Source organism: Aplidium turbinatum, chromosome 5 (assembly GCF_918807975.1).
Source record: "Aplidium turbinatum chromosome 5, kaAplTurb1.1, whole genome shotgun sequence".
In the NCBI taxonomy this organism is placed as follows: Eukaryota; Metazoa; Chordata; class Ascidiacea; order Aplousobranchia; family Polyclinidae; genus Aplidium; species Aplidium turbinatum.
Window position 1 is genome coordinate 13,117,147 of NC_137476.1, and position 27,131 is coordinate 13,144,277.

At 38.5% G+C, this 27,131-nt stretch overlaps 1 protein-coding gene across 3 annotated transcripts in view; it reads right to left on the bottom strand.

The window, feature by feature from the left end:
- Positions 1-27,131, bottom strand: part of LOC145769965 (mitofusin-2-like) — an 80,429-nt gene that overhangs the window by 29,914 nt on the left and 23,384 nt on the right. For 2 of the 3 annotated variants that reach the window (XM_082581530.1, XM_082581531.1), the window contains 3 exons: positions 11,727-11,987; positions 2,273-2,376; positions 1,778-1,949 (listed from right to left, as the gene is read on the bottom strand). In XM_082581530.1, the coding sequence (XP_082437656.1) occupies positions 1,778-1,949; positions 2,273-2,376; positions 11,727-11,987 (537 nt within the window). Of the gene's footprint in view, positions 1-1,777; positions 1,950-2,272; positions 2,377-11,726; positions 11,988-27,131 lie in introns of those variants that run through there. The other variant, XM_082581532.1, reaches the window with a different exon arrangement.

Sequence of the window (27,131 nt, forward strand, 5' to 3'; positions counted from 1 at the left end):
GAAATGCTTGTTCTACTTCTCCCCCCGGGTTACAAAGTGAATTTCAGTTCGAAACTTATCAGTGTGCACTGCCTGACTATGCAAGTACAGTACAGCTAAGAACCCACTTAGCAAGCTCTTTTGTTTGAACATGTGCACTTGTGCACGAGGTGTAAGGAGAAGGATTTTTATTAAGCGTTAAAAAAAATAAGGAAATGTGCAGTTAAACACTGCAAATAATAAGATACGTAACATACGCAAAGAGCATGAGAGTTTATATTTCATTGACAGGCTGCCTTAAACGTTGGTCAGACTATAAAGTAGCATAAGGCTACTCTTGATTAAAAATGTCAAATTATATCGAATGCCCTTCCCCAGGAACGAAATCATGAGGACGCTGGTGAATAAATCCTGAAAACGCGTGGTTCAATGGGTGGGGAAATGAGTAAGCCAATTACGTCGTCTACGTAAAATATTAAATGCGAGACGTTAAAAGCGTTGTATCATATTGTTTGTTTTAAATATAAAATCTATCCAAATGAATAACCTAACTGTTGGCAAATTAACAAAATAGCGTCAATGCAAACTGAGTATGGTAAGCTAATCTTATACAATATAACTTGATGGTTAATATAATTAGCAAATGGGTGTTTTTTTTATTTGTTTTCATTTCGTTGCGATTCGAAAAGCATTTTGAATTCCCCAATTGAGAAAATCCTGTGTACGCCACTGTCTGCAGTACTACCATCAAGCACCTTACAAAATAGACAAATAATGCCATCTAAACTAGGGTGGCCGCATGCGGCCCGCGTGAAGCTTTTGTGCAGCCGCGAACACTTTGTGCATGCCGGAATTATCAGTGCTAAATCCAAGGTTTAAAAATATACATTACATTCGACACAAGTTCACAACCCTAAATAAGTCGCGCATAATCGGGTCAATAGGTAACTATGAGGGAACAATGTCGGTTTGTGACGACACAAACGTGCGTTGATATTTTGCTTTTGTTGCTAGCACTTTCTCCGTTATGAAGGCACTTTCTTCGTTATGAAGCGATTAAAAAGCGACACACAGAACAGAATGGCTGATGAAACCCTGGATGCCTGCTTACGTCTGTCGACCACTGAATTTAAACCAGAGATCGACACTATATGCAAAAGCAAAAAAACAATAAATTGTTTTGGTTTGCTAATTTGTTGATGTGTCATGTATCGTATCTTTTTTACTAGCTGAAAATCACTTTTTGAGTCACAAGTAGAGGTTAAAAAGTGAGTTAGGCGTGCAGCAAAACATTAGGTCGATCAGAACAGCAAACTCAGTCCTTTCATTGCAACTGTATTTTGTCAGCGACAAGATTTGTTAATGTTCAATGTTCATAGCCTTCGAACAGTAAGAATGTAGCTAAAACAGATCGAAATCTATAGAAAAGAAGTTCAAAATCGCAACCTAGTTAAGTTTTTTTTAACAACGTTTCTACTTTCAGCAACGCATTATCATTTCTCACTATGCGGCCCGTGAAGTTTTTCTCAGACCCTAATGTGGCCCTTCATGTTCGCAGTCTTGGACTACCCTGATCTAAATGATCGGGCGCCACAGTGTGCACTCTCATATGGCAGGCACCTAACTCTCTGCACCTAAAAGATGTGCTACATTAAAAAATAATGACTCAAATTTTCTTAAATTAGCACTATCTTGCTTAGAAAACTGAGCTCTACAACTGTATAAAATTTCATGAAAATCTGTGACTATGGGTGACATGACCTGGATTATTTCACAAAGAATGACCCAATAGTTAAACCTCTTCCATTAGTTCTGGCTCTGACGCTGAAGCATCCCATCTGTTGTTTAAGATGAAGATGTTGGGTTTGGAAAGTTTTTCATTGACACGATGAAAGAACTTCTTTTCAGCCAGCATTAGCGTTGATTCAGCATTAGCCACAAGAATGAAAACATCTGCATCCAAACAATAGCTGCATGGAAAAAGAAAGATTGCAATATAATATGCTTTTCTGCACATACGAAGCAACACAAAAAGCTATTCGGCAAACCGATTGTTAAACCAATTTACTAACAAAAAACAGTAAGCTTGTTCTTGTTGTTTTGAAACACCATAAGCTGCATGGAAAAAAAAAGATTGTACTATAATATGCTTTTCAGCAAATACAAAGTAACGCAACAAACCTTTTTGGCAAACCAATTGTTAAATAAATTAATGACCAAAAAACATTCAGCTTGTCCTTATTAATAATTCTGCAGTTCTAAGTAAAATCAGGAACTAGAATTTCTCTCTCACTTGTCAATCCATTGATCCAGGTCAGAACTGACATCGATTCCAGGACTGTCCAGTAACAGCAGCTCATCTTTCAGCAATGCACATTTTCGTTTCGGCCAAAACACCTAAAAAGCCATCTTCGAGCTGAATAAAAGGTAAAGGTGGTCGGACACTTGATTCAAGTGGCGAATATGAAAAGATAAGGTTCTTAAGCTTTCGGCACTAAGTAAAGTAGGGTGAGCAGTTCCTTTTTCTTGGTTGCCTTTCCTACAGCAATTATGCCCACCCCATTTATTACACCCTAAGTAGAGGTGAGCGGTGTTTTTAACAACCAACTGAAGCTGGGAGTCGAACCAGGTTTGCATAATTGGAAAGCCAATGCTTTATCCGTTGTGCCATCGGGTTGAATACCATGAATAAAAAAAATTGAAAGGATCAGTTTTCCATGGTTTACGATGAACCAACCCAGAAAAACGGTTTGCAGTTGTCTTCGAACAGTATTAATGTGTTTTGGTGCAGTAGCAGTATGCAATACAAGGCAATTTTATGCAAAAAGTAATTTTCAGGGTATGAAGGTTGGGGGGGTTGGACAGAAAATTTTAAACATTTTTTTTCTAGAAATCTTAGAATGTACTAGTCTATTGTATCCTAAAATCAGGGCTAAAGTAAAAATTAAACTTAACTCCCTTACTAGAAGCTGATGAAAAAAGAACTCAATATGAAACAGAAGAGAGCACAAGAGGAAGCAGAAGTTGAAGAGAGCACAACTTGAATTAGAAAAATTAAAAAACTGGATTTGGAAAGCAAGAAACTGAATATCGGTGAGCGATTTATGTATGTTAACGATAATGGTGGAAGTGTTACTATGGCATAAGTTATTAGACAACCAGATTTGCCGTCGTTTGTCGATGGAAAAGATGATTTAGATAGCCATAGGCGTCGATTTTTTCTTAGAAGAGAGGGATTCTGGGTGGGCGAGAGTTTTCAAACAGATTTCATTGAATGTGTATGTTTGCGTATGCAACCTAGTTCGTACCCTGAACAGTTCGTACCCTCAGTTCGTACCCTGAGAAGATTGAGAGAAAAAATTAAAAACAGCGGAAGTCGCTGATCGCAGTTTGCGCAAACATTTTTCTGCAGTTTCCGCTAACCCTAACCATAGACTAATCTATGCTCTAACCCTAACCTTCCCTGACCGCAGTTTCCGCAAACATTTTTCCGCAGTTTCCACTAAACTTTACCCTAACCCTAACTCTAACCATAGAGTAATCTATGCTCTAACCCTAACCCTCGCTGATCGCAGTTTCAGCAAACATTTTTCCGCAGTTTCCGCTAACCTTTACCCTAACCATACAGTAATCTATGCTCTAACCCTAACCCTCGCTGATCGCAGTTTCCGCAAATATTTTTCCGCAGTTTCTGCTAACCCTAACCATGCCCTAACCCTTGAGTTTGTTTGCGGAAACTCCGATCAGTGAGTTCGGCTTTGTGCTATTAAACTGCAATCAGCGACTTCGGTTTTTTTTATTTTTTCTCTCGATCTTTTCAGGGTACGAACTGTTCAGGGTACGAACTAGGTTGCACCCAATTTTCGCAATGGTTAGTCTTTCTCACAAAGACTGCGTTTAGCGTCGCTGCAGCAATTAAGCTTTAATAGGTTTGATGTTTGCTTTCTTGTGCCTTGCGATCTTATGAGCACTGCTGAACTAAATAAACTTCTTTTATGTTTTCCTTTGCGACCTAAAAAGCGCGTGACTCGTGAAAAGGGCACCTTTGGATTTGCCGCAAAATGTTCAGACAGGTGACTGCTGACTGTGTGGATCATACGCACTGATTTCCGGGGGGGGGGCGGGGGGTGGCGCCCTCCGTAAACTTATGGTTGAGGGGCAACAAAAATGGCTATTTCAAGGTGTCTCAAAAATAAAATATTTTGTGAAAAGAGATTTAAATCATTTGAACGGACTTAAAGAATGCCGAAAGCGCTAATCAGCCTACGTTGCTCTTGCCCGCAAAACAGAAGCTGAACGCACGGCTTTCTCTGGAACGTGAATTCTACTGAGATGCGCAAGGCACGCACGCTCACAGTCACACACTGCTAATCTTCGCGCGCGTGAGGAGCAACTTTAAAGTCAAAACGCGTGGTAGCGAAAAAGCGAATGCGAGGTTGAATTGAATGTTTATTCTCATTTCACGATATATCCAAACGTCCCTTAGATTTTCTGCGACTTCAAACATGAAATCGAATTTAGCAAACTTTATCGAGTTGAAACTATGACACAACGAACAATTACGTGAATACAACTTAAAAGAAAAAAATGCATTTTTCAAAACTGTCATCCGGGTTTTGCTTCAATAAGCACTGTATTGACGTATATTATGTGAAAATATATACATCTCATACACTCCATTACATCTCATGCACGCATATTGCCTACTCGAGTATAGGTCGATCGCATGTATAAGTCGAACCCCTACTTATGAGCTGAAAATCGGTGACATTTTCTTCTCCCATGTATAAGTCGAATAGCTTATTCTCGGCACTACCATTCCATGATTCATCTAAGTACATTGACATAAGGTGAGGAAATTTCAAAGTAGAGCGTAGAGTAACTTGAGCTGCTGAAAGTCACGTTCAGTCGTTCATGGCAATATTATGGCAACTAGGCTATTCATGGCAATATTAAGTAAACCAGGTAAATTAGACGCGCTATTTTCAACGAGGTCTTCCCGCTGTGAGATCAATTATGATTTAACAGAACGCATTGTTTTGTTCGCAATGTGTGAGAATTAAATCGAAAAACGATAAAGATGTTTATAATGGTGTTGGTCGCAGATATTGCCTGCATTAACGACGCCTCTTACCGCTATTATCACCTCGCCAACCTGACATCATTGTTTTATGCGGCCGCTAAGGTTTGACATCGACTTCAACGATCATGGAATGTGACGTAATAAGAACGATTATACCCTACACACAAAAACAAAAAAAATTGATCTCTAACAGCTGTTTCTGCTGTTTTCTCTCGTGAGCTTTGCATATTGCTCAACAAGTGCATAAAGTTTAGAATTGACAAGAAATCAGTAAATTTGAAAATTAGGTTTGAATCACTGCAAATAAACGTATGTGAACATCTTGACCTATACTTGAACTGCGGATATTGCGATTTTGTACCACGCCAAGCTAACGTACAATGTGGTCATTCAGTCACGCAGTACGAGTTCAGTTGTAAAGTAGTCCTGAACAGAAAAAGGTATATTTGACCAACTTTTTCAGATTCAAAATAATTTTTCAATTGATCACGCTGCTTGCTATACGTTTCACGAAAATGTATTCAGAACTTCCAAAATGGAAACAAGATGCAGCGTGACATTATACAAAAAAGCAAACGTAACCAACACGGAAAGAAATGTAACCTGTTGGAGCTACAATAACAAGTACGATCAGGGTTAAGACGCATCCACTGGAATTCGGAAAAAAAGGCTTCCTTTGCAACACACGACCTTCCCGAGCTGGAAGCTGATCCGGCAGCATGCTAACGTCAAATGGAGCAGGTAGAGATCCATGGCTCATGCTGTCTTCTACAACTACCGGTGCATTGTCTGAGACATTGACTTCACCACTGTCCATCCTTGAAGCACTGCTTTCTTCATCAATGTCATTTCTACGTTCATTCGTGCTGGACGAGTGGACGTGGCTTCTTCAGCGTTTTTATCTCGACGCCTTTTGGAAGCTGGTTTTAAGAATTCGCGGAAACATGTTTGACTTTGCTTCATCTTTAAATTTTCAATAATGAAATGACAACACCGCGCGGTGCCCCAATTTATACCCAGCAACAAGTTTGTGAGGAAAGATTTGTAAAAAGCGATTGTTTCAGTACGTCTTTAGTTTGTATCGGTTATTTTATTGTCATGTTCATTATGATGTCATATTCATATTCCCTTACGCTGACCCGAAACTGAAGTTTGATTGTGATGTAACCAAAGTGTGACCATTCGGAAAAAAGATCAAACGTGGCTTTCTCTCATCAGGAATTACCAGCGTGTGACCGTTGCCGTAGCAACAACAATGCAGTGAGTACCGAAAATGGTTTGCAGATGCTGATTTTTGTTTCTAACCGCGACGATATTCAATGTAATTAGAGGAAACGTACGACGTGTCCTTTTAGGAGAAGTGCGGTAAATGCGCGCATCCGATTTAGCGTTTCAAGTACAGACACACTTGTCAGCGCAATTTCGATTACCACGAAAAGCTAGGCCACGCGGATTCTAATTGACTTGGCTTTCTGCTCTAGACAGGCTTTCAACGTGCGACGTCCCAAAAGAGAGAGAGAGAAAATACAGGGTGGGCGAAACAAATTTTGCCCACCCTCATTTCACGGCAGGGTGGGTGCCGCCTATGTAGATAGCTATTTATTAAGATTTGAACAATATGCTGCAATAGCAAAATTGAAGAAGCTGACGTGGGCTACTCTACTCAGTTAAGCATGTTATTAACGGGTCAAAGTCAAACCTTAGATATATATTCAAGACTATCGCAAGATGCAATGGATTATAACAAACTGAAGTTAGCTCTGTTAAAGCGCTATAATTCTACTGAGTATATATATACGAATACCGACAGATATTCCGTGCAGCAAAGCCTGAACAACATGAAAGTCCAGTTCAGTTTAACGAATGTATATGTATACTAGTATATAAGTATACATTACAAGGCCTTTTGCTAAAATGGATTGTACGTTCGAGGGCTGAACAATCATTAGACGGATTGACAAACCTTACAGTTGAAAAGCACCTTACAGAGTCATGTTTAAAAGATCTTTCTGTCTATTTAATGGAAAGTAGAAAAACTTTAGAAAATATGGCAAACTTGACTGAACAGTATTTAGGTGCTCATGATGAGAAGCTGTCGATTGAAGAGAAGTTATGCGATAATGATGCGAAACAAATGGTTTTCAAGAGGGCTAGGTTCCAAGAGAAATGTGTTGCTTTGATTGCAATGGCTTAGGCCATAATCCTGCCAAACTTAGCCTAACAGGACTAATTCAGATTCAAGGAAGTGGTGCAATCGTTGCAGTAGGCATGGACACGAAGCAAAGGAATACAAGACAAGTCATTTTCGCTAACCGCTGATCAACTGGGAAGATTAAAAAACGCCCACGTTTTATCGAGGGATATTTGTTATAGTTATTCAATGTGGCCCTTAAAAATCATTTTTCTGAAATTTACTGCTCCAAACCCTTAAAAAGTTTCGTCCTTACAAAAAATGAGGTCTTGCAAAAAATTTTTAAATTTGAAGATAATTTAGAGGGTGCACAAGACCCCTCAAGTTCCGCATCCCTCCAAAAATGCAAAATTTGGGTATCTCAAAAACCGCTTGAGTTAGAGATGTGCTTTTGGTGTCTAAAGATGCAGAAGACAAGGTTTTCTATATGCTTTCTGAACATTGAATATGCCTATCTTGAGTAGAAAAGCAGTAATTTTGAAAAAACTACTTTTTAGGGGTTTTGCGTGTAAGATTCATAGTTAAACAATAGTGCAGACCAAAAACCACAATTTTACAATTTACCTTTCTAACCTGTTAAATTGTGATGTTACAAGTAAACAAATAGCACTGTTTAAAGTGGCTAGAAATCCAGCAACCTGGGCATCAGATACACAATGTTCATAACCTTTAACAACCTGTAAGTACTGTTTTCATGTCCCTAAGTCTAGCTGAGTTCCGAGCTAATTGTAAAACTTCATAAAATTCATGTAAAACTTAAAGCTGAGTTCCGAGCTAATGTTCCTGCGGTTGTCAACTGGGATGGAAAGCTTCTCAGAGACTTAACAACCAAACAGCATGTCGACCGCTTGCCGATTATTGTAACTGGTAATGGGGTTTCTCAGCTGTTGCAAGTAGCAAAATAGCCAAACGAAACGGGATCAAAACAAGCAAAAGCTGCTGTAGAAGCTTTCAATGAATTGGGCCTAAAAGAACAAGTAATTGCATTATCATTTGACACTACTGCTTCCAACACAGGGCGAAAGCTTGGCTCATGTGTCCTCATTGAACAAGAGCTGCAAAAAGATCTATTGTATCTAGCATGCTGCCATCATATTCATGAGCTGCTAGTACAAATAGCTTTTGCCACAATCATGAGAAGCACTGCTTCACCAGATATTCTGGTATTTAAAAGATTTCAAACACGCTGGGAGTTTATAGGCAAGACGAGGTTCACCACAATAGCTGAAAACAAAGAAATAGCTGATGCAATCATCGATGTGGATCTATAATAGCTTGGGCTAAAAAATCTTTGAAGGAAAGAAAAGATTTACGTGATGATGATGATAACAGAGAATTTATACAGCTCTCATTAATTTTTATGGGAGCTATTCCTCCGAGAGGTGTTCATTTTATAATTCCTGGCCCAATGCATCATGCTAGATGGATGTCGAAGATTTTGTACTCATTAAAAGTTTGGATGTTTTATGACCAGTTCAAACTTGCAGAAAGAGAAAGGAGTGGGCTCTTGCAGATGTGTATTTTTGCTACAAAATTGTACCTTAAGGCATAGATAGAATCTCCTGCTGCAGCCCCGAATAACGATCTAAATCTTTTGAAGTCTTTTAAAACATATTCCAGCATTAACAATGCAGTGTCGAATGCTGTATTATCCACGTTTTCCTCCCACCTGTGGTATCTGTCTGAAGAACTAGCTGCCCTTGCCTTTTTTGATCGTTCTGTATCGGCCCAAACCTAAAGACTCATGGTTAAAGCAATACAAGAGCGGGAAGAAACTGAGGATGCCCCTTAACGACAGACAATCAATTCTGCAATGGCTGATCGACTGGAGTTGTCTGACCAGGTCATTAAGGGGTCATTGTCACTGTTCAAAAAAACTGGACATATCAACTGAGTTTTTGGAACAGGATCCAGAAACCTGGGCAATCTGTGATGGTTACTGTGAGGCATCAAACATAGTAGACACTCTAACTGTCACAGATGACCATGCTGAGCGAGGTGTAGCTTTCATAGAGGAATAATAACCGCATCCTCACTCACAATGAAGAACAGGTTCAGTATCTGATGCAGGTGGTTGCAGACCTTCGGAAACGATTTCCAAACTGCAATAAAGCCACTTTAGCTGACAAGCATGTGTTGGCAAACAATTAACAATGCGGACAGAAAAACTATGTGATTTTCATGCCAAAACAATGCGAAAAGCTAGTTAATTTTGCCGTCAGTGATTGATATTCCGATAAAGCCCAATAATTTGTCATAATGCTAAGCTTATGCCTTGTATCATATAGTTTATTGCGCATTGATTTCCTATTTTTGACTACAAGAAGTGCTTTTGTAGCCTTTTTCAAAAACAAATTACCGAATCTCAGAATTTACATGCATTTTCTCGTAAGGACCACCTTACCCGACCTTGTTATTTGTGTGAGGACCACCCTACTACCCTAAAACACATGTTTGCAATGTTCTATTTGTTTACTTGTAACATCACAATTTAACAGGTTAGAAAGGTAAATTGTAAAATTGTGGTTTTTGGTCTGCACTATTGCTTAACTATGAATCTTACACGCAAAACCCCTAAAAAGTAGTTTTTTCAAAATTACTGCTGTTCTACTCAAGATAGGCATATTCAATGTTCAGAAAGCATATAGAAAACCTTGTCTTCTGCATCTTTAGACACCAAAAGCACATCTCTAGCTCAAGCGGTTTTCGAGATATCCAAATTTTGCATTTTTAGGGGGATGCGGAACTTGAGGGGTCTTGTGCACCCTCTAAATTATCTTCAAATTTAAAAATTTTTTGCAAGACCTCATTTTTTGTAAGGACGAAACTTTTTAAGGGTTTGGAGCAGTAAATTTCAGAAAAATGATTTTTAAGGGCCACCCTATTATTCATGAACCATTGTTTGAGGAGAAGGCACTGGATAAAAATGACAGTTTGTTGGGAGAATAAAACGAGACAGTGACAAAAGGCGCATATGGAGAAATAAAACCTGAAGATTATCTGCCAGTAGTGACCACAACAGTTGGAGACAAAGAAGTTAAAATTTTACGTGACACTGGGTCTACTCTACAAGCATATTGATGAGGAGAGATTTAGTAAAAGAAGCTCAGTTAACTTGAAAAGTCAGCAATGTGATGTCAATTGATAACACTTTAATACAAGGACGTCAGCAAGGATTTTCATTGAAACTCTATATGGTAGCAGGACAGTGAAACAGTTATGTTAAAAAAACAACTTCAGTTGATCTTTAACTGGAAATGTTCCGGAGAGAAATTATGAAATTACTTGTTATTCTTGTGGCAAGAATGGTCACTTTGCTCGATATTGTTCTGCAGGAGATGACTTGCATCAGCAATGATCTCATGACTGCAAACACTACAAAAGAGATGAACAGAGAAGAGAATACAAGTGACAACCATCTGGAGTTTGCTACCGCTGCGGGAGATGCAAGCACTTTTCCAGGGAATGCGATGTTGACAACGGACATTTAGAGAACATGCATTGCCGTGACAACCACTGTTACCGTCGTGGGGAGAATGGACACATAGCCAGTAACTGCTCCGTGCTCACTTTATGAAAACGCTTGCTACAACTGTTATAAAGAAGGCCATCTGGCGAAGGACTGTCCAGAGAGGAAGTGTTTCCGATGTAGGAAGATGGGTCACATAGCTTGCCACTGCACTAAAGACATTGAGAATGGTGAAAACTATTGCAGTAGACAAGACATGGCAAGTACTGTTTTGAGAAATACGTTTGTAGGCAGAACATGCTACGATGAACTATTGAGTCATTTGAACACAATTCAATCTGGTGTTTATGCATCCATATGGATGATGGTATTGTTTTGTATTGATCGTGTTGTTATACTGTTTGCAACAATATTTTAAGCGGGGCGTACTACACAATCAATATGCGTAGCTCAGGCGACAGGCTGCATTCATGTCCTTGAACAGGTAAACTGTTTTATTGTGCAATTCTGTTGCGGTGTTTCATCGAATGCTCACCGATAGTAATCTTTAGTTACGCAATCTTTCATTGGGGAATCTGCTTTAGAAAATTTTGCATGACACGTGACATTCTGAAAACTTCTTTGACTTATTGACCAAAAAAATGAGTTCTTGTGATGTAATATTACCCTAATCTCTGGAAGCTTCTGGTCCAAGCAAACCTGTTATAAATAGCCGGGTGTTTGTTTGATTGATACTGCTCAGTTTCATGACATGAGTTATTAATTAAACTGAGCGGTAATCTTGTTGCGTTTTTTTTAAACTCTGATTCTTGCTACTTTATTCATTTCGTCAGTATGTTTTTGTGTTGTGCCATTTGTTGGTAATAAACGCTAGTAGTCTACACTCTACTCAGTCACCAGAAGAACACAAGTCACTTTATGTAGCACAAAAGCTTTTAAAGAAATTTTCGAAGTGCATAAATAATGATTGCTGGTAAAAAAAATATAGTGAAGCAGAAACTTACTTGAATTAAACTATCACTGGACATACTTTTTTCACTGAGTGCATGTCCAAGTTGATACACATTTTTGACGTTTCGTCTTTCATCTGAACCTCCACAAAGCAAATATCCTCCATCATCAGAACCACCTTTATCATCAACACAACCGGCGACAGACAAGAAGCAGTTGGTCGTGTGACCAATTCCACTAGGTAAGATTTTATCCCACAACATGGCATTAATAACAGTACTTTTCCCATTGCTTGTTCGACCAAAAAATACAACCTGAAAACAAAATTAATATATATGTCAACACAAATGAGCAACTTTTTATCAAGAAAAGACATTTCACGACTTGTGAAAATAATTTTGAGTTTTTAGAGGTCAACACCCAGCGTTTTTGCGAAACTTTTCTAAGCAATATTTGTTGTCAGTGTGGGAGAGACTTTGTCTTGTTTGTGAAAAAAAGTTGCAAATGCGAGTGAAGGAAAAAAAGTTTTAAGTCCAAAAGCAAGTGGAGAAAAATTTTTGAAATAAAAAACAAAAGTTGTAAAAAAAGTTTCAAATATATCAACAAAAAGGTGATTTGTTGGCTTGTGGAAACATGTGACCAATCATGATCTATCAACATGGTAATTTCGAAGGACATGTAACAACTTGTTGGCAGCAATAGCCTGCATACAGTGGCATACGCAGAGGACCATGCCTCTCCCTCCACTTTTAAAAAAATGTTGTTTTTTCGGAGTTGTTGTAACTGTGTAGCGCAAAATGGTATTGTTCTTCTTCTTCTTTTGTATGAGAGGTTGTTTTTTTGGACTACATTTCATTGGGGTCAAATGTCCGGGCATTCTTCGAGCAGCCACTTGATTGTAGAGTCCTCCAGCGTTGACAGGCCAACTGCCCTTGGAGGAGTAAACGTCGGGCAGTGGTAGAGGATGTGATCTGCTGTCTGTTCTTCTGCACCACAGTTGCATGCCGCAGATGTTGATAGGCCCCATTTGTGCATCAAGGAAGCGAAGCGCCCAACACCTGTGCGGAGGCGATTCAACCGTACCCAATACAATACGCAAGGCGTCGTTGATGGGTTTGTCGAGCAAGTGAGTATGAGCACTACAATAGTACAACACCATACAGGGGCGCAGTACTCCGCGGTGGAAGGGACAAGAGCCAGGGTAGTGGTGCGCAGAGTTGTTGCTGTCACACTCCAGCTCGTACCTGCCAGTCGACGAATAAGGGCAACGCGTGATGTTACTTTCTTGCAAAGTGATTCCAAGTGGTGTCGGTACGTGAGAGTCCTGTCCAACACTAACACCAAGATAGACTGGTGTGGGGTTAAAGGGCAGAATGTTTCCATCAATGTTGATGGTCAGCTCACGCTTTGCTACCTTATTGTTTAGATGGAAAGCGGTCAACACCGTTTTAGATTTACTGAGCTTGAGTCTCCACTTGTGGAGGTAGTCGGACATCTTAGCCATATCTTGAGTTAGGGTCCTTTTCAGTGGAGACCATTCCGAAGCGTTATGCACCATAGCCAGGTCGTCGGCATAGGCATACAGCTTAGATGTTGTTGGTGGAAGGTCATGGATGTAAACATTAAAAAGGAGTGGAGCCAGGACAGATCCCTGGAGAACACCATTCTTGAGGCGTCTTGGCCTGCTTCTTTGACAGCGTCCGGTAGGGTTGTAAAAGGGTGGAAAGTTTCCGAGAATTTTTAAACTTTCCGGGAATTTTGAAGGACCCGGGAATATTGGGAATTTTTATTTGGCATTTATTATGTTTAAAACATTTGTTAAATACAGGGTTGAGAAAAACCCGGGTTTTTTTAAAAAAGCCCAACCCGCCCGGGTTTTTTTAAAAAAACCCGGGTTTTTTTGGGTTTTATTGGGTTTTTTTAAAAAAGACGCAAAAAAGGTAGATTCATGCTTATTTCACCTCAAAACTACTTTTTACGAATGAAGTGCCTTTCACTCACAGTAGGCCTACATGCTTGCATAACTCAATAAAATAATGCACTAAGGCTGTTGTTGCTTGAATGTTGCATCATCCATTAATTTCAAGATCAAGTTGGATGTTGCATCATCCACTGATTTCTATACCGGTACCAAGTTGATTTTAATGTGGACGTGGTAGAAATCACATTATTGCATCATTTGCTTTAGATTTGAAGGCAAGGAGCATTTATGCCATCATGTTTAAATATTTTTTATCATTTATATATATATTATATAAATGTAATATAGTAATGGATGAGCGATTGCGTGGCCAATGGCCATTTAGGCAAATGCTCTGAAACAAGCCATGCGTTAGAATCCAGAATCTGCAATTGGTAAATAGCCTCCTAAATTGCATTTCACATCATATATACAGACTGCAGTAGAGTAGTAGCCTACTTTCACCAGTTTAACTATAAGGCCTTCTTGCATAAATGAGTTTTAGTGTAGTATACACAAAGTGGCATTACTTGATTTTTGTGTAGCCTACTGTACAATATCCACTGCGTTTTCAGTTTATTCTTGGAAATTTACTTCAAAATCACATCCTTAGTGTCCTAATTTAAAGTTTGTTTTAAGTGCCTTGTAGTGTTTTTGTTCATTTTTTTAATTTTCTAATAAAAACTGGACAAATATGATGCTCTGGGTTTTTTTATGGGTTTTTTTGGGTTTTTTTAAGTGGTTTTTTTTAAAAAAACCCACCCGGGTTTTTTTGGGTCGGGTAAAATACCGACAACCCTGGTTAAATATGTCATCAATTAGAAAAAAATATCAAAAACCTATCTTAAGCATTTCTTATTTTCTTTAATTATATAAACACTAATTTGGTGTTAATTAAGAATGAGGCTTATGCATACTTTTTCAATATTTAAAAAAATACTGATCATATTTCGAACACTCACACCAAGGTCGGCAATAGGCTCGCAAGTAAAAGGGTGGAAAAACTTGTCAGTCAGGTCAAACTTGGCATTGTTTGAGCTGTGTGAAGACAAGTCAACTCAAGTTGAAGTTGACTCTGAAGTCAATGACGCTGCCAGAACAGTCATTAGTACATCATCTGAAGAAGCCGAGCAGGAGGAGATGCTAACCGGCGGCAACTAGAACAGTGGTTCCTAACCTTTTTGTTGTCATGGACCTCTTTAGACAGATTATTAATTCTGCGGATCCCTACCTCAATTTTGCCTGAAATTCAATAAACATACTATTGACGATTGTAATAATTATGCTAGGCTACTCAACTACTGTACTGTGTCATATTGCATTGCCGCTATCTATGACTCCTGCGGCAAATATCAGGTTACACAGTTGCTCAAATAAGAAAATGAATGAATTGTTCAAGAAATGTCAGCAGTATTTGAATATTAAGGTGACCCAAAGCGCCATGCCGAAACTTTTTCAACGTAAGCAAATTTAATAGAGAAATGAAAGTAATAAAAAGATCGCTTTTATTTTTTTTCCAAAATTTATCAAGGTAATCACGGACCAGCGGACCCCCAAATGCTTTCTCACGGACCGCCAAGGGGTCCGCAAACCCCAGGTTGGGAACCACTAAACTAGAACAACGACTTTGTAACTGACTCAGTATTGTAATACTGACTCAGTATTGTTTTTTCTTTGCAAAAAACAGATTGGTGATGATTTATTTTTGGAGTTATTAAAGTTTAAACCATGTGTTTGTATGTTCTTAAGTATTTTAGTTATACATAGTAATTTTATTCTAAACAGTATAAAGCCATTATTTTCCTGTTTCAACATCAAATTAAGATTGTTGTGAAAGTTTCCAAAAATTCCCAAAAATTCTCGTTAATTCCCAGAATTTCTATGGAAAGTTTCGGCTTTGAAAATTCCCTGGAATTTTGCAACCCTAGCGTCCGGTGGTGAGGGTGAAACTGCGTTGTAGACAAGCTCCATAATCATTCTGACCATGTGCCGGTCGGGAAGAAGGTGAAGAAGTTTGCAGGCAAGGCCACAGGGCCACAGCCACACTGTGTCATATGCTGCAGTGAGATCAATGAATACGGTACCATCCTTTTTCTTTTCCTCCAAACAGTCCTCTATGTCTTGGCTCATGCGAGTGACCTGTTCTACAGTTAATCGGCCACGGCGAAAACCTGCTTGCTCTGGTGGTAAGAGTGGGTCGATGATTGGATTGACTCGGGTGTGGATGAGCCGTTCGAGGATTTTATAGGGGATGCATAGGAGTGAGATAGGACGGTAGCTCCTAGCGTCATCCAGGGGCTTGTTGGCCTTTGGTATGGCTATGACGTTAGCTCGTCTCCAAGTTTTGGGTATTTTTAGGTGGTGCAGGCAGGAAGAGAGGAAATCGTGCAGCCAAGATTTTAGTGCTTTGCCGGCGTGGATGATGAACTCTGGGCATATATGATCTGGGCCCGGTGCTTTACGTGGCTTTAGGAGGTTTAGAGCATGCAGGAATTCTTCGAGGGTGAAGTCTCGGAATTTATTTTGCGCAGGTGGTGTTGGAATCTTCTACAGTTCAGACACTTTCCTTTAGCCACTTTGCTTAATCCCCTAAGGGCCAAGGGGTATACCCCATTAATCACAAGTTGTGATGCAATAGAGTTGGCTGTAATGGGGCATTCTCCAAGCGGATGTCTGGACCTGCCAGTTAGCCTGTTTATCGTGGACTCGGCGTTACGGCTTGAGTGGGTGAAGTCGATGTTTTGGACCGTCTCTTCCCACCGTTCTTGTCTGTTGTTATCAAGCCTTGTGATCAGTTTGCTCGCCGCTAAGTCTGATGCGTTGCCGGTGGAGGCTTGTGTGGTGAGGAAGAGTGTTTCACATTCTTTATCCCAGCACGGTATGTAGAATTTTCTGCAGCCACAAGGAATGCACTTTTTTGCAGCTTAGATGGTTAGGTCGCAGAAGTCCTGGTTGGCTTTGTCCGCGTTAGTAGCGTCTGGAGAAGGAAGCTCCTTAGCAAACTGGTTGGTAATTGTGCCGTAGCGCTTCCAGTCAGCCTTGCGAAAGTTCCATCGCTTTACTGGCTTGCTCGTTATTGGTGTTACACAGAGTTGAGAAAAACCCGGGTTTTTTTTAAAAAGCCCAACCCGCATGGTTTTTTTTTTAAAAAACCCAGGCTTTTTTGGGTTTTATTTTAAAAAGATGCAAAAATGGTAGATTCATGCTTATTTCACCTCAAATACTACTTTTTACCAATGAAGTGCCCCTCACTCACAGTACATGCTGGCATAACTCAATAAAATAATGCACTAGAGCTGTTTACGGAATGGCCCGTTTCGGTGAGTCCGATCCCTATTGAGTGACTTTTTCAATTTTTTTTTTAAATTTTTGGGTATCGTAGCCTAATTACACAGGCCAACAAAAAAGATAAAAAATTTTGTGTCTGCAATGTATGATGTGATTTGGGGTATATTGAGGCTGGTGCTTTCAAAAATCACATCAGATTTTGCCCAACACATCAGGTTTTTGAGATTTTTGCATGATATCTTTTCTCATAATATTGGCTTTTTGGCCGAACTTTCTCTTACTGTTACCGTTTTATAAAAACCTTATGAGCCAATAGTGTTTGAAAATTTGTCATATTCATGGAAATGATTTTATTTTGTAACATTTGGAGATGTCTGATGACACCATGACCATTAGAGTGATCGACCTACCTTCAGAAGGTACACTAGTCAGAAGCTCTCCTAGCTAGATGGTCCACTGGTCAAAAGAGTCACCTAGACCATCTGGCTAGTGGACCATCTGTCTATGGTAGACCATCCAACTTCTGTACCTTCTGAGAACTGTCCATAAACCACCCCTTACAGGCAGGGTTACATTCACTTTCGCCTGAATGCTTAGTACCATTCTACTTTTTGATAAATAACATCGGTTTTATCTTTTTCGCTGAACGTGGAGATTTAAGCGCATGTGAAACTTGTCTATGACTCATTCTTATTTGAATTTTCATGTATTCAGATTTTTTCATATTAGCAAGGTGTTAATTCTGTTTGTGGTGTGAATAAGTAGTAGAAGGACATCTTCAAAAAAGTCTGAAAATGACTCTGATGTTCTTTGTTACATATGTGGCAGTTATAGGCTACTGTTCCTAACCAAAGGCAAACCATAACAACTTTTGTGAAACAAGCATATCTTACATACTTTAAAATTCGCCTGGGTGATCAGGATAAATCATGAGCTCCACACATGCTGCATGTAAAACTTGTGTGGAAAACCTAAGACGATAGATCAATGGAAATCCTAAATCCACTCACAACATTCATAAAAATCATGCAAGTGAAATTTTGTCCAGAGTAACGTTTCCCAAATGTGCATGTGAATTTCCTTCTGTAGAATTGAACCTATTTTTAAGTGTCTATTCTATTCAATTTCTTCAATTTTATTTTTCTTTGCTGGCGCAAACATAATAGCGAATGCCATAACAAACACACAATTGTAGCACCAACAAAAGGAAAAGATGGCAAAACCAAAAGGTTTAAAATATGTATGGGGATTTGCAAAACCACCAAACCTACTTCTTAACGCGAAAAAAATAACAATGTAGCCTACTCTTGTAAAAAAAATGACGTTGAACATTTAGTGTTAGCAGATAAACTTTGAAAAATTGGGTTCAAGTTACCACACTTCAATAAAATTAAACATTAAAAAAAATAAAACAGGTCTTGAAATACCTCAATGTTTTCATTAATAAGTTATTATGTTTGTATCTCTTGTGTACACTTTAGACTTTGTCGTGATGAATTTAGGCTTTCTCACAGACCTTCTTGACAAAAAAGAATTCAAATTCCATGAAACGTCATAGTCTACCAATATAGATCAGAAGTCGATTTTACCCATTTTTACCAAAAAAGCATTCAGATATCATAAAATCCTGATGTGATACAAAAAATCTGATGTGATTTTTGAATTCAGCACCCAAAATATACCCTAGAATGACATTTACTATGATGACACAAAAAGTGTGTTGGCTTGTGTTATCATTGCCGTTTTAGGGTTAGGGGTTAAGGGTTAGAGGTTAGGAACTTACCGAATCGGACTCACCAAATCAGACTCACCGAATCAGACTCACCAAATCAGACTCACCGAATCGGACTCACCGAATAGTAGCAGACCCGTTTAATTATGAGGCCTTCTTGCATAAATGAGTTTTAGTGTAGTATAAAGTGGCATTACTTGATTTTTGTGTACAGAAATATCCACTGTGTTTTCAACTTATCCTTGGAAATTTCCTTCACAATCACATCCTTAAGTCCTAATTTAAAGTTTGTTTTAAACCTTGTAGTACTTTAGTTCATTTTTTCAATTTTCTGATAAAAATTGGACAAATATGATGCTCTGGGTTTTTTATGAGTTTTTTTAAGTGGGTTTTTTCAAAAAAACCCACCAGGGCTTTTTTGGGTTGGGTAAAATACCAACAACCCTGGTGTTACATGACAAGTGGAGGTTATAAGAGAGGGTTGATGTTGTGACCGTGGGAACTTTCCTAGTACTTGTCTGTCAGGGAGTTGGCAGTTATTGTTGGTTCTCGCAAATCCTAAATCTGGGTTGGTATCAGTGTTCCATCGTCCTGAAAGGAAAGTTGGTGAGCCTTTGGGATCTTGAAGTAGGATCAGGTCGTTGTGAGAAGCCCATATTGCTAAGCATTCTCCATTCGCACTGGTGTTACTGTACCCCCAGTCAGTATGCTGACAATTGAAATCTCCAGCATAGATGCAAGGGGCGGGGAACACAGGTAGTGATGTAACAAACATTTGTGAGAGAGGGGGTTTGTAGATGTTAATGATGTTGTGCCCCTCTACATTGATGCAGTGCCACTCTATCTCGGAATTCTCCGGAGAGGAATCTGATGTTTTCCAACACAGGTTTCTTCTGAAAAAAGATGTGAGGCCATGTGTCCTGCTAAGAGTGTATCCGGCTAGCGAAAAGTTGTTGATTGCTAGCTTTCCCACTGTTGTGAAGTGAGTTTCCTGGAGGAGAACAGTGGTTGCATTATGCTCATGGGCCAGCCGCTCCACAATGTCAAGCTTGCTGGTCGTGAGCCCTTCGACGTTCAGCTGGAGGATTCGGAAAGACCCCTGCCGAATCCTCCTCTCTCCGGTCTTTGTCCCAGCTGGGACGACCATCGACCCTGAAAAGGGCTGTTTTCGCTGTGAAACGTCGTGAATGTAGTATTTTTCTCTGACTTTTTGATGAGCTTTGTTTCGCCTTTTCATTTGTAATTGAACTCGGCTACTCACAGGAGGGACCACATGAAGGTGCTCATCATCCCATGGTATAGTTTAAGAGTGGTCTTGGGTAGCATGTAAGTTTGTTTGTTTTTTGGTTGTTTAAAATAAAAAGATGTTGCAAATATTGTTACAAAACCACAGTATCCAATTGCTTAAATCATGTAAGGCAGTATTTATAGCCTCCAAAACCCTGGATGAGGGCCCATTCTTGTTTAGAGGACCACCCATATTAATTATTATTTGGAACAGTATTAGTAGCTATTTAAAACAAAAAATGTAAAAATACTGCTATAAAAACTTGACATTTCATAGCTTTCAGTATGAGGGAGGAGGGTCTGCTACTATTCGGAGAATCCGATCCGTTGAATGACTCAGTTGGCCTATTGTTTTTCATTACATTGATTTCACGTCTGAACAGGTTGATTCAACGTAAAAAAACTGTTTTGCTGACTGGCGTGGCGTGCTTATAAATGCAATGGTCATTTCACCGATCAATTGCAACACCGATTTGCTCCAACAGCGTTTCATGATTAACAATAGAGGTTAATGAGATAAAGTTTCAGCGATAAAGTGTCAACAAAACAAAGACAGTTGCCAAATAGCGTTTGACATAATCAAGTAAGTTAAAACTAGAGATGTACCGATACCAACATTTTGGCCGATACCGATATCACTTTTTTAGGCCAATACCGATATTTTGGCCGATACTTTAGTGTTACAAAAAGAAGCAATTTTGGTATTTGAAGTAATTACAGTATATCAAATGCTAAGTTTTACCTTATTTGCATAAAACTATTAAAAAAAGCTTTGAATTGGCATATTATGCCAAAGAATTATGCCAATTCAAAGCTTTTTTCAATAGTTTTATGCAAATAAGGTAAAACTTAAAGCACAAGATCAAAAGTAAAACCACAAGATCTTGTGCTAAAACACAAGCCGTGGCACCACTGCGACTGACACAGTGACAAATTAGTCTAAAACCAAAAAATCCCCTAAATTCAAAATTAGTTGTGTTCAAGTATGGCGCTTACGATAAATAAATTCCAAAATACGACACAAAACCAACCAACTTTGGAAATTTATAGAGCAGCAAGGGGAACTTCAAATGGGCAACATTAGGTGCCAAAGGAGCAATATTACGTCATTATGAGTGACAATGGACGGATCTGGAAGTCCTTGGCACTTGAAGATTCAAGAATCCAATCTCAACTCAATGTTGTGTCATAATAGTAGGTTTTAGTAATGAAAGGCCACCGTGATTGAGGACTGGGGGGTATAAGGGAAGAAACAATACATCATAATTGGGGTTTCTGAAAAATTAATGAAGGGTTTGCGCAAACTCTCCAAATAGGCTATCATAATTGATAAGATGTAAAATGTAAACCAAGTCATTTGTGTAGACGTACAAAAACTATTCGACAAGTAATGTGCAACCTAAGGGGCCAGGGCGGTAGGCACTTTAACATACTGATATCCCACTGAACCACTAACCATCAACCAATCAGAAGCTACGCTGTTCATGACATCATCAAGGTTGTGTTTCTCAAAACAAAGGAAAAATGCAACTTCCCACCACTGCTATTGCTCTTGTTTGTTGTGTAATTACCAAAAAAAGTTTAAAGGCATATTCAATGAAATTTTCAAACTGGAATTAAGCATTAAAATGCGTAAACTGAACACTCAAGAATACATTTTTTAAAAAATTACCGAAAAAAAATGGTTTTCAATGGCGCTGGCAAGGCCCAAAGTCCAATGTTTTATTTATTTTTTATTTTTTTCAAAATGACCAAAAAGTGGAAACACTGCTAGAGTATACGTCATAAATGCCAAAGCTCCAGCAATACCAAAAGTCTTTTCGCGCGCTGGGTACTGGGTTGCAAAGTTCGGACGTGTTGCAAAGTTCGGACGAGTTTAGCAGGATAGTTTTACACGTCTTTTAAGTTTCTAGGATATTTCTTTGAGTAATAGTAGCAATGTTACTAGAAAGGTGAGGTACGGTAGTGTATAAATCTAGTAGCATTGCTAAAAATTAAATGTCCATAAAATCAATATTGCATCATAGTTTGACTATTGTAGAAACAATATTGCATCATAGCAAATACTATGCCTGACTTTTGTGTTGTGCTTGGCTGTGACACGACAGCATTGCATAAAGTTAGTATGTTTGGGTTTCCCAAAGACAGTACACAAAAAAAGGAAATGGAATAAATTTGTCAACACCACAACTTGTCATTGGAGTGGACCAAAACCACACCACAGAATTTGTAGTCTGCATTTTCAAGAAGCAGACTTCAAAAATTTTCTTCAATTCCAAATGGGATATGCCAAAAGACTTGACTTTAAACCCGGTGCATGTCCATCTTAAATCTTTCCTTCTCCAACAGAAACTAGTGCAACAGTTGAAAGATCACATTTGACTTCTTCCTGGCGACCAGCTTATAGAATTTTTTTTTTAAAAAAAAAAAAAAAAAAAAAAAAAAAAAGCTTATAGAAGACGCCAAGTTAATGAAGTAATGTTGATTTTATGGTTTATTGTATTTATTTAGAATTACAGAATTAGGTTTTGATAACCTGTACGGTACCCCAGGGCCTAATTTACAACAAGGCCATTAACCTAGTGCAGCTGTTCCCAACATGTGGGTCGCGACCCCAACTGGGGTCACCTGACAATTTGCCTGGGGTCACCTGAGGCCTTCTGAAAAGTTTAGAATTTCATTAGTTTAGAAACTTTGCCACAAGAATTTCAAGATACAATGAAAAGCGTTGTAAGTGTCGTGAATTTTGTAAAAGCTAGTGTTTTAAACAGCCGCCTATTTTCAAAAGTTTGCAGTGAATTGGATACATCCAGTAATGTTTTGTTATTTCACACTAGTGTGAGATGGTTATCCAGAGGCAAAGTTTGGAAACGTGTTTTTGATCTTCGTGATGAATTAGAAACATTTTTTAATCAAAAATCTAAACCACAGTTTGAAGCACTTTTCGGCGACAAAAACCAACTTCACAAAATTGCTTGGTGTCAAATTCGTATGTTTACTTGTCATTCTGTACATGTTTGCGCCAGCAGCAAAAAATAAAATTGAATGAATTCAATTCACTTTAGGCCTATAACATCATTAAAAACAGAGTGAAACGGTTCACCAGGCATTTGATAATTAAAGTAACTTGCGTTCTTCTGGTGACTATAGGCTACTAGGTTACCAGAAGACCGCAACCTAGTATGGTAGCCTATAGTCACCAGAAGAACGCAAGTTACTTTAATTATAACATCATTATTGTATGCGTGGTTTATACAGTTGTCAATTTTTAGGTGCTTTAGGTTACTATAAATTTTTTGTGTCATATTGGAGAATTTTTGAATCTTGGTTTCCAATACGAAGAGGAAGGTAGTACGGTGGTTGAAGAAGTAAGTGATGATGAAGAAGAAAGTACGCTAGAACCTAAACCCTATCGTTTTGAGCCTGAGTACACAGAGGCAGAGATCAATCAGCTTTACCTTGCTGATGTGACTGACGTTTCTCAGCAGGAGGATCGAGTGGGAAACACTGATTGGTAAGCAAATTTAGATATTTGACATCATATACTGCATTCGTTTAGCTTTACTTAACATAAAATAATTAAATCACCGACCGTACCAGGATAAGTGCTCAGCTTTGCATTGCATTTTCCTATGGGTTTGTAAGGCCTTGAACCTACAACATGTTGAAAACAACTTTACAAATGCAACTGAAATTATAAGAAAATGAAATCTTAACGCTCTTAAGTTTACCTTGCCTAATACTAATTATATTGCAAAGTTGAATTTTCCCGTCCCGGTAGCCTATGCAATGAATTATTATATACTAGGGCAATTATTCTTTGGCTTAAAAATTGAAACTTTTGACATTAAAATTTGTTTTGACAAATTTTGAAGTATGAAGAACTCAAGTAGTTAAATTACGCATCATTGTACAAAATGCTGTTCAACATAGCTGCCGCAAAACGACCTATCAAAAATTTATTCACCTAATTATTTCACCTAATGGCTTATGATTCACAAGAAGTAGACAATGGGCCATTTACACCAGTATAAAGTAAGCTAAAAAGGCAAATGTGATCCCATACTTGATTCAAGTGTTGGGTATGAGAAGATAGGTACTCATTGTACTAAGCCTTTGGCACTAAGGAAAGTAAGGTGGCCAGTTCCTTTCTCTCGGCCGCCTTTCCTGCAGCAATTATGCCTACCCAATTTATTACACCCTAGCTAGATGTGAGCGATGCTTTCAACAACCAGCTTAAGCCGGGAGTCGAACCAGGTTTGGTTGGTTTTGAATCTTTATCCTCGGACTAACAAAGCCTTGATAGGTTATTCCTGGTAGTTTCGCATACTTGTACATGTAGAGGGTCTGCTACTATTCGGTGAGTCCAATTCTTATCCGTTACACCATCCCTCTGTGCCAAAGTAGGCTACAAGGTGTAAAATGAAAAAAATTCACTGACAGTGCAACCTCTACCACACCACGACAATGCAGTTTGTAAATAATTTTGACTTTGTGAACAATTTTTGATCTAACGCTACAATTTTGATGAATTTTTTTGACAAGTGAAAAAGTAATCACCCTAATTATTACCAATTTTATATCAACAGGTGTTCATGTTGTCACTGTGTGGCAATGGATGAGCAACATCAAGCTTTGTGCTACTGTGAGATAGATACAGCACGGATGAAAGACATGCTAGATGGACAATTGGACATGCATGATTACATTTACTCTGCTTGTTTGTTAATATATGGCGCTGTTGAAACAAAATAAATTGACTTGACTTGCTAATTGCTGTCGCCTTATTTGTTTCCAAGTTATCAATTCCGTTCAGGCGTTCAGTAAAAATAAAGTAAAAAAGATTTTTTTTAGGTTAAATTAAAATGGCCTTAGTAATATGTAAGTCTGCACCTAGTAAAAAATGCACTAAACTATGAAAAGCAATTCACTGTCCTGTTAAATCTACATAAAATCGCTCATTTTGTTGGTCCAAGAAATGTAGCCTATGTGATCAGACGAGCGTGAATTTACACAGCAGCCTATATAGATTTGGTTGGTTGTGTAAAATCATGTGTATGCCATTTCTTTGAATGCAATATTTGAACTAGACAAAACATTATTTCATTCTCCAAGTATAAAAACCACCGCTTGTAATCATAGAACCTCAGGTTAATGAGAGAATACCATACAGTTAAATCGCCCGCAGTAAGAAATATTGCTCGATCAGCTTTTATGACGTAGGCTGTACAGTCGCACGCTTCGCTGCTCACGCAAATTCCCGTTTTGACAGCTCGGACAAAACCACGCGCGCAATGGTGGTCAGACCGCAATGGGGCAAAATTTTATTGAAAATCGTTTTATGGTAGCCTATTAAACACAAAGAACATGGAAAGTCGCCAAGTCAGGTTTTTCCTTTAATACCCCTTTAAAGTAATCACCAACTCTCTGGCTGAATTCTAAAATGGTCACAATTGGACGGACAACCTAACATCTGATGGTTCGTGGTTCGGGTTCGTTCAATTGGATATCAGTATGTTAAAGTTCCTACCCCTAAGGGCGCTTGTCGTTTGGTTGAGAAGCTTTTGTCAGGCCAAGACTACCCAGGTAGCAAAAATGTATAATTTTGCATCGTTTTTACGTTGCTAAACGTTTAAAAAACCCATGTAACTTGGTTGTTTTTAGTAAGCTGGTTCTATCAGTTTGTGATTTAATTTCCACCTTTCGTTGTAATAAACTCATCAAGCTTAAACAATGTCAGAGTAAGTAGGCTGCGCAACAAACTCCCACAGCCACAGTTATCACCAGTTGCTGCTGACAAGTCAAAGAAAACATCTATGTCTTTTGATGTTGCCTATTTGCATCACATTTTTGTGTTTTTTTCATAGTGATACTTGCTCTTGCTATTTCTGTTACGTTTAGATGATGTCACGTCATTATGCCGATTTGAGATATAATTTAATTTATGACGTTGTATGGAAGAAAAACTATTACAAGTTTTATAGGCCTACTGTGCTGAGAGTAAAAAAGAAACACAAATGATAAATATTGGAGAAATTGAGTCTCCTTACACAACTTAAGAATCGAACAATGCAAAACTGCTGAAACAAAACGTTTTGTTTAAGTGAAAGAATCACTGTAAGCAACCAATGTTAAAACGTGCGCGCAAGAAGTCATGGGAGTGTGACATATCAAAAATTTGAAAAGGTTGTTATTTTTCTACATCAATGTGACGTTAGTTACTACTTTAAAAAAAATTATATCTTTGCTTCTGTAGAAAATCCGCAGCAAACGTCTTTTTTTACGTGTTTAGTATCGGCCACAGTAGGCCTATCGGCCAAATTTCGCCGATACCGATACTAAAAAAATGGCCGATATCACCGATACATCGGTACATCTCTAGTTAAAACCTAAGTGGCAGTTAAGAATGCAAATTGTATAGAAACAGAAGGCGTTGTTGGATTTTCAAAAAATCTCCGAAAAGGGCTTTCTCCGAAAAAGGATGTCTCAGAATCGGACCCTAAGAATCGGATTCTCCGAAATGGGTCATTCCGAGGGAGGAGGGGTTAATTTCAAATTGAGCTTCTGGTACATATAATTTTTTTTTAAACTTTTGTCCGAGGACTCGCTATTAATGAAGAAGCATCCTGAGCAGCAGTTGTCAGCCTGAGCCCTGAGGTTATTTCAGCAGAAGCATAGCAAAGGCAAGTCACTCTACGTGATTAAACTGAAACCAGTAGATAAAATAGAAGGGTAAATGAAAATGGAATGAGTGGAGAATCTCAGCATGAGGGCTTTAATCAACAATGTAAAGTAACTTTTTACAGGTAAGCCAAAGACGTTTTATTAGTAAAATCAGTTATCATAACCAAATATGCTAAATTCAACTTTATTATTTGAAAAGTAATTTTGAGAAATAGATTTTGGTCAATTTAAGGTAGCTAAATATAACCAGTTTCACACAAACTGTTTGCATTTTGGATTCATGTCATGCTTTCACATAATTATACACCTGGTCATGTGCACAAATCGAAATGACCACTTTCATATTGTTTTACAGTAAAACCAAGCCCAGAAAAATGTTTGTGATAGTCTTACAACATATTTAATATGTTTTAGTGCAGCAGCAAATAACTTTAAAGGCCATAGACAAAAAGTGTAGTCTAATTCGTCGGTGCAATATTAGGCAAATATCGAATGGGCGTTATTCAG